General features: G+C 42.9%; 1 protein-coding gene across 1 annotated transcript in view; it reads right to left on the reverse strand.

Moving 5' to 3' along the window:
* The window catches only part of LOC307027353 (uncharacterized protein), a 4,831-nt gene extending 407 nt beyond the window's left edge, over nucleotides 1–4,424 (reverse strand). Inside the window, exons 1-2 of the mRNA XM_079695588.1 lie at nucleotides 2,180–4,424; nucleotides 1–1,821 (exon numbers count right to left, since the gene is read on the reverse strand). The exon at nucleotides 1–1,821 is cut by the window's left edge and continues 407 nt beyond it. Of these exons, the coding sequence (XP_079551714.1) occupies nucleotides 1–1,821; nucleotides 2,180–2,576 (2,218 nt within the window). The 5' untranslated portion in view covers nucleotides 2,577–4,424. The remainder of the gene's footprint in view (nucleotides 1,822–2,179) is intronic.
* Between the last annotated feature and the right edge of the window lie 3,282 nt (nucleotides 4,425–7,706).

Here is a 7,706-nt window from a genome sequence, read left to right on the forward strand (position 1 = left end):
GATGGCCATTTCCATCCTTCAGCTGACTCATCAGGTGCCACTGTGTGTCTGGTCTGTCACAGCTGGTGATGCTTTCTGGCAGAGCATCGGTTTGGTAGGTCATGAATTGACCCTCAAGCTTGTCCATCTCCTCAGCATTCATCTTCAAGCAGGGGAATCTGCCTGTGAAGTACCTCACAGAATTGAACTCTGCGCTGTCCCGTGCAGACATGTCAGCCACAGAAGCATTCCGTAACACTGGGTCATCATAGGGAAACTTCTTCACCATGTACTCAACAGCCTTCATGTAGAATGCCCGCACAGCGCTGAAGACCTGGGCCAGCTGCAGCTCCTCAAGCTCAGGGTGATCTGCTATGAAGTCTCTGGTGTTTTGCCCAATGAACAAGGTCTCATTGCTCTTCTGGTTCCTTGGTTCCCTAAATGGTACCTGGTGAACCTTAGCAGCTGCATTAATCACCTGAGGCTTCACAAATCGGTTCAAGAGATTCTTCAGCTGTGTGGTCAAAGTCCTGTGTAGTACTTGTATGCAGGGTTTGTCTAGCTGCAGCAGAGTGTTGGCCTCATCAAATATCGGCAGGACCGCACTCAGAAAGTAGCAGTAAAGATGGAATGTTGGGTCCTGCAGATGTTGACATGCCCTCTGCACTCTCTGTTGTGCCCCTGTCTTGGGCTGAGTGGGTGCAGTGCTAGATGTCTTGGGCTGAGTGGGTGCAGTGCTAGATGTCTTGGGCTGAGTGGGTGCAGTGCTAGATGTCTTGGGCTGAGTGGGTGCAGTGCTAGATGTCTTGGGCTGAGTGGGTGCAGTGCTAGATGTCTTGGGCCGAGTGGGTGCAGCGCTAGATGTGTTGGGCTTTGCCGTTGCAGTCTTGGGCTGTGTGGTTGCAGCTGCTGGTGTTTTCTTTCCCTGACTGAATTTGGCTAGGTTTTGTTGGCGAAAGAGATAGCCTGCCAAATCAAACTGAGAATTGTCCTTGCTGCCGTTACTGTGGGTTGATGTGTCCTTGCTAACACTGTGGGTGGACTTGTCCTTGCTGCTGCTCTGCGTGGACTTGTCCTTGCTAACACTGTGAGTGGTCTTGTCCTTGCTGCTGCTCTGCGTGGTCTTGTCCTTGCTGCTGCTCTGCGTGGATTTGTTCTTGCTGCTGTGCCCAGACTGTTCTGACTCAAAGTATTGCAGCAATGCAGGCCACTGCTGCAACAACCTGGCGATGCATTTATCTAAAGAGAGCCACCTCGTACTTACATGTTTAACAATCTTTCTCATTTCCACTCCACACAGATCCTGAAATTTCTTCAGTCCCTGTTTCCTCTTGCTGGATTTGTCTAGGTAGAAGTATATGTCCACCAGCAGCTCTTCAATGGACACTGGAAGCTGAGCAGCAGCTTTTTCTGCAGCTAGATGAATTAGATGGCACGGGCATCCCAGCACATATACTGCACTGTTTTTTTTGTTGATGTAGCCTGCCGTGCCAGCTTTGAGTCCCTGCATCACCATGGCATTATCTGCCCCAAAACTCATGCAGTTGTCCCAGGATATGCTACGTTTCTCAAGTTCATTGTCAATGAGTTTGAATATGTTCTGCCCAGTAGATGCCTCATGACACTCTGGCAAAGATAGCAGTACTGTCAGAACACGCCCAAGTCCTCGATCAAAGTACTTCACAACAAGAGGATACAGCTTACAGTCTCCATAGTCAGTGCTCCCATCCGTGGCTAGGGAGTATGGAGCTGTCCTCATTGCCTCCGTGATCACAGACGCATCCTCCTTGGCAAGGGCTCCAACAATGGCGCTGCTCTTTGTGCGACCAGACCCATACTTTCCTGCAATTGCAATCACAAAAATATTGAATTGTATTATCATGATTATACTCTAGATTACACAGAATTGCAGAATTACAATCATGATATTAATCCTCTGTAGAGTAAGTTGGCCTAGGCTATTTTTTTTTCACCTTTACATAAAATGAAAAATGTTTATCAGAATGATACAGTATCAGTATAAATTAGCAATCATTAATTTGCAAGATTTAAATCAGATTATCAACCAGGGCAGTACTGTAACTGTTTTATATAGGCTAGTCTGTACAGATTGTAGAGTGTATTGTGACAGTATACAGATATAAATCTATGCCTATGAATGCTTGAGATGAATTGAGGCTATTTGTCATTTGAGCCTTACCAGCGATTTTCGAGTCCGGAAACATCTTTTTCACCAGTGGCCCGATGTGGTCGGCCACCGCGATCGGGATGTTGTGTTCCACCAGAAAGTCCACAGCGAGCACTTCGGCATTTATGACACTGGTGTCACTGTCAACCGTAAAGAAGCCCGCGATGGGCCTTGTAGCTTCCACTGCCGCCTTGTATGACGTGTGTTTAGCAGTCCTGGTGTGCTTTTCAACGTCGTGTCGGCCCCCATGCCTCACGCTAAAATCTGCCTTACACAACATACAGTAAGCGTGGAAGTCGTCCAGCTTCGACCGGGTGTTGGTCGGCCATTCTGCGTTATATTCTAGCTTGAAGCGCTGTTCAGAAATTCGCCGCTTTTTCGGCGGAGGACAAGTACGTTCACCATCCATTTTTGATAGACTTCAACTGACAGCTCGCTCCGCGATTTCGCGGGCATAGTGTATTCACGAATTATCATTGGTCCATTAGAAATTAAGATAATAAAAACACAACACATATGTTAAATTATATAATGAAATAAAACAGATATTAATATTTTCTACTTATCTGTGCTATAAATGTAATTTTTGTATGATTCCAATTATCTTAAATAATTTTATAACCAAAATAGCTGAATTTGCTCGTGACCTGTTCAAACCAGTCTATGGTTCAAACAGAGAGGAGACAAGCGGGGTAAGGCAGCAAAGAGCGGCGCCTCACGTCAGATTGAGCAATCCCTCACAAACTGGATTAAACGCATGCCTTTTTCTCTCATTGTCTGTGAAATGTTTGTAGACACTCGTATTATGTCCTTTCTATCCATTGAGTAGGTAATGTATTTTAGGTAGGCCTATGTGTTGTAGTCTTGCTGATCTGACATAAACCCGCGGTGAAAAAGCAGAGGGGAGGCAAACAGTAGGCTATCTCTGTCTCAATGAGGAGGGCGTGCGAAAGCCTGGACACTAGACTCCATTAATCACTTCACGTCCCGATTTACTGAGATCATTGCTTGAGCTAAAATGCTTGTTTCATACGACGGGACAGAAGATAACTCGATCGACCAGTCACAGTGTGATTGTCTATGTTAGACGGCACGCGCCGTTGAATTTAAGAGAAAGGCTAGCGGAGCTAGTGAGAAATTAGCACCTCCTGTATAATGCCTCCCTGCTCTGTAACAAAGATGCTAGTGAGGAAATATCCCCTCCTGTATAATGCCTCCCTGCTCTGTTACAAAGATGCTTGATGGTTTTACCCCGATATATATATGTAACAGTATGTAACCATAATGATTTACCCCGATGAATCTGCCGCAGGTGTTTTAATGTTTAATTACCATATGTAAGGGTTCGTGCACAGAGGGGATTGTCGGGAAAGAGATGGCTGTTTGAGGAAGCTCCCATTTATTAACATTTCAACAAACAAGTTGCATATTTGCATAACGTATTCAAGTGTTAGCATTTATTGCAATAGTAGCTACAGAACATGTACTGTGCTGTGTAAACTGTACTGTATCACATAGTGTTTCAGACACACAAACTTTTCAACTTTCAAAATTAAACGGTGCGCTCCCAGCGCACGTACCGGCAGTGATCTAGAGCAGCGGTTTTCAACCAGTGGTACGGGGACAAACTGTCTCGCTCTCGTAATGTCTGTCTGTCTTGCTCTCGTTCTGTCTCTCGTACCACTCTCGGTTCCACTTTTACTTTTGCGCGCTACCTGTCTCACTCTTTTCCGACCTCCAGCTTTTCCTGCTGGAACCCGCCGCTTAAAGGTGGGGGTCCGCGGACCGGCCATAGAGCCCATAGAGTTAAAGGTGTTGGCCGTTAGCTGTAAAAATCCATAGATTAGCCGCACCGTTACATAAGCCGCAGCGTCGAAAAATGGGAAAAAAGGCGCGGCTTATAGTCCAAAAAGTACGGGTATGTTTTAATATACTCTATTGACTTCACATATTTTTCACATAGGCCTACCTGACTCTGAAAGCCAGCTACGAACCTCACCGCACGGCACTGGTCTACATGAATAGAATTCTTCATCAACAGCGGGAGCCAAAACAGCATAGCATCCTGGTAACAGTAGTGAGGGCATTACAAAAAAGAAGTACAGCCGATCCTATTGGCTCTTTGCCAACGCAAGGGACGAATCATAAAACGGCTTATATGTGAGCTTTAGTGCTGGTTGGATGTCAACACATGCACGAGGCTGCCAGCTCACCGATTCATTTTTCGATTTGTTAGGTAATGCGTAGGATATTCAAGTCAAGCGTAGCGGCGTAATTAGGGCCTGGAAATCGTATCTGCTACGCCAAAATCGTGTATGTTGGCAGCTCTGAACTTAGAGGAGTGTTTACGTGTTCGGCGTAATGACGTACAACGACCTCCACGACTTCTGTAGTCCTATTCAGCCACTTGGTAACAAACATCGTTTTTCAGACACGTCAACTCTTCAGGAATCACCAGTGGGGTCACTGCTGATGGATTTAATGTCGTAGAACAAAACGTGATCCGTCTCTTCAATATGTCTCAACCACAGACCTTATTTCCAGATATTTTCCAAAAAACATGTTCAAAAATCTGAATAGCGTGGCAGTAGAATAGGTTACTACTAATTTTCTCTATTCTACCTGAATAGTAAAAGGGTAAAGTCTGTCAGAAAGCAGGGGGGGTGAATGATTGCCTAGGGCCCCCACAGACTTTAGAATCGCCACTGTGTACAACAACTTCCTTACTTGCAATAAATAAGCACTAATTAGAGGGTTATTGAGGAAAAACTCTTAACTAATGGCTTATTACTTGTAGAATAAGGTCATGTAGAATAAGGCATTAATAAGTGTTTTATACTGACTAACAAAAAGCCAATATACTGCTAACATGTTAATGAACTACTAGTTGATGGTGAATTTGTGTACCTTAATATAAAGTGTTACCGAATTTTGTTTATCTGTGTGAGTATTTAATTACGGAATTATCTTCTATTTTAATTCTCTTTATCCTGCAACTGGATGACTAACGGGAGGGCTACCTCTGTTATAATGTCTGCCCTCCCGCTTCTACAAATGTTGTTTCTCGGATGTATAAATGGTTGAAATAGCAGAATAAAAAAAAATATATAGTATTATTTCCTTGCCTGAAGCAGGGGAAGTCGATGGCCACGCTCTCCGGCTGGCCCTCCTCTCGGACCATCACCTTATCGAGGAACCAACCACAGCCTCCACCTCGACCGTCATGGCCGACACGCACTTTGCGAACCTGGCCCAAAGTCACCGACTCAATGAGAAACTCATCGTGCTGAGGGAAGAGAGAAAACAGATTTAGTGTATTTTACCAGACACTATTTATGTCAATCGAATCAATCAATTTTTATTTATATAGCCCAATATCACAAATATTACATTTTTCTCAGTGGTCTTCACAGTTTGTACAGCATATCAGTATGACAACACGACACCCTCTGTCCTTAGACCCTCTGTCCTTAGACCCTCACATCGTACAAGGAAACACTTCCAGAGAAACCCCACAGTTTAAAGGGCAACATGGGAGAAACCTCAGGGAGAGCAACAGAGGAGGGATCCCTCTCCCAGGACGGACAGACGTGCAATAGATACCATGTGTACACACACTTGTCAACCCTCCCGATTTTCGCGGGAGACTCCCGATTTCATTGCCCTCTCCCGGTTTCCTCCCTGGGTCATATTTCTCCCGCATTTCTCCAGATTTCTGACAAAATCAGATTTACTCAGGACTGTTTCCACTCGGACTTTAATACAGCTACACCATTGTTTGGTTTCCATGGTAACGCGTCTCTTTAGTAGCGCGCGCAACGGAAAGTCTGAGAGGGTGAGGCAGATAGTCACAGAAAACAGAACAAGAATCGACATGCTACCATAAGCATGTTAATGTTAATCTAACCGCTCCCGCGATCCACTAGCAACCCCCCCCCGCCCCCCGGCGGTGGTTTTGAAATGCTCCCGATTTCTGAGGTCTCGAGGTTGACAAGTACGTGTGTACATCGAAGAGATAATACATTTTACAGCATAGGTAGACATTTATACATTTTGTATGTATTAATTGTCGTGTCAAATGTTCATATAATCCTTTAAATAATACATATATATTATGTCTTGTACTCTGATTAACTTTCACTCGTTTAAATAGTATTTTTAATCCTATATGTGTTTAACAGAGACATATGTTTAAGATTAGAGATGGATTTCACGTGTATATTGACTTTCTTTATTACTTTATTAAATATAACAAAAGACAACCTTTTTCCATGAATCATGTATCAGTTTCTCTTAAGAATTTCCTCCACATTAATGATGTTCTTACATTGCCCTTTTCAAATTTGTTGACATTGTTTTTACTCATAAACATGAGTCGCTCCCCTGTGTCTCCGAGGTCACCGATGACGTTGAGGAAGACGCTGGCGTCGGTGCCGCTGCCACTGACGTTCCCCGTGCAGATAGTAACACGATACTTAATCACTGGAAGACAAACAGAGAAAGATAATCACAGAGCTGGGAAGAAGTGGAGTACAAATACTTTGTTACTCTAACTCCACGACATTTTGCTTTGACTTCTTACATGTTGAACACAAACACCTGTACTTTCTACTTCTTACATGTTGAACACAAACACCTGTACTTTCTAATTCTTACATTTTGAACCCAAATACCTGTACTTTCTACTTCTCACATGTTGAACTCAAATACCTGTACTTTCTACTTCTTACATGTTGAACACAAATACCTGTACTTTCTACTTCTTACATGTTGAACTCAAATACCTGTACTTTCTACTTCTCACATGTTGAACTCAAATACCTGTACTTTCTACTTCTTACATGTTGAACTCAAATACCTGTACTTTCTACTTCTTACATGTTGAACACAAATACCTGTACTTTCTACTTCTTACATGTTGAACTCAAATACCTGTACTTTCTACTTCTTACATGTTGAACTCAAATACCTGTACTTTCTACTTCTTACATGTTGAACTCAAATACCTGTACTTTCTACTTCTTACATGTTGAACATAAATACCTGTACTTTCTACTTCTCACATGTTGAACACAAATACCTGTACTTTCTACTTCTTACATGTTGAACACAAATACCTGTACTTTCTACTTCTCACATGTTGAACTCAAATACCTGTACTTTCTACTTCTTACATGTTGAACACAAATACCTGTACTTTCTACTTCTCACATGTTGAACTCAAATACCTGTACTTTCTACTTCTTACATGTTGAACACAAATACCTGTACTTTCTACTTCTCACATGTTGAACACAAATACCTGTACTTTCTACTTCTCACATGTTGAACACAAATACCTGTACTTTCTACTTCTTACATGTTGAACACAAATACCTGTACTTTCTACTTCTCACATGTTGAACTCAAATACCTGTACTTTCTACTTCTTACATGTTGAACACAAATACCTGTACTTTCTACTTCTCACATGTTGAACTCAAATACCTGTACTTTCTACTTCTTACATGTTGAACATAAATACCTGTACTTTCTACTT

This window comes from Notothenia rossii, assembly GCF_949606895.1.
Source record: "Notothenia rossii genome assembly, contig: scaffold_492, whole genome shotgun sequence".
Classification (NCBI taxonomy): domain Eukaryota; kingdom Metazoa; phylum Chordata; class Actinopteri; order Perciformes; family Nototheniidae; genus Notothenia; species Notothenia rossii.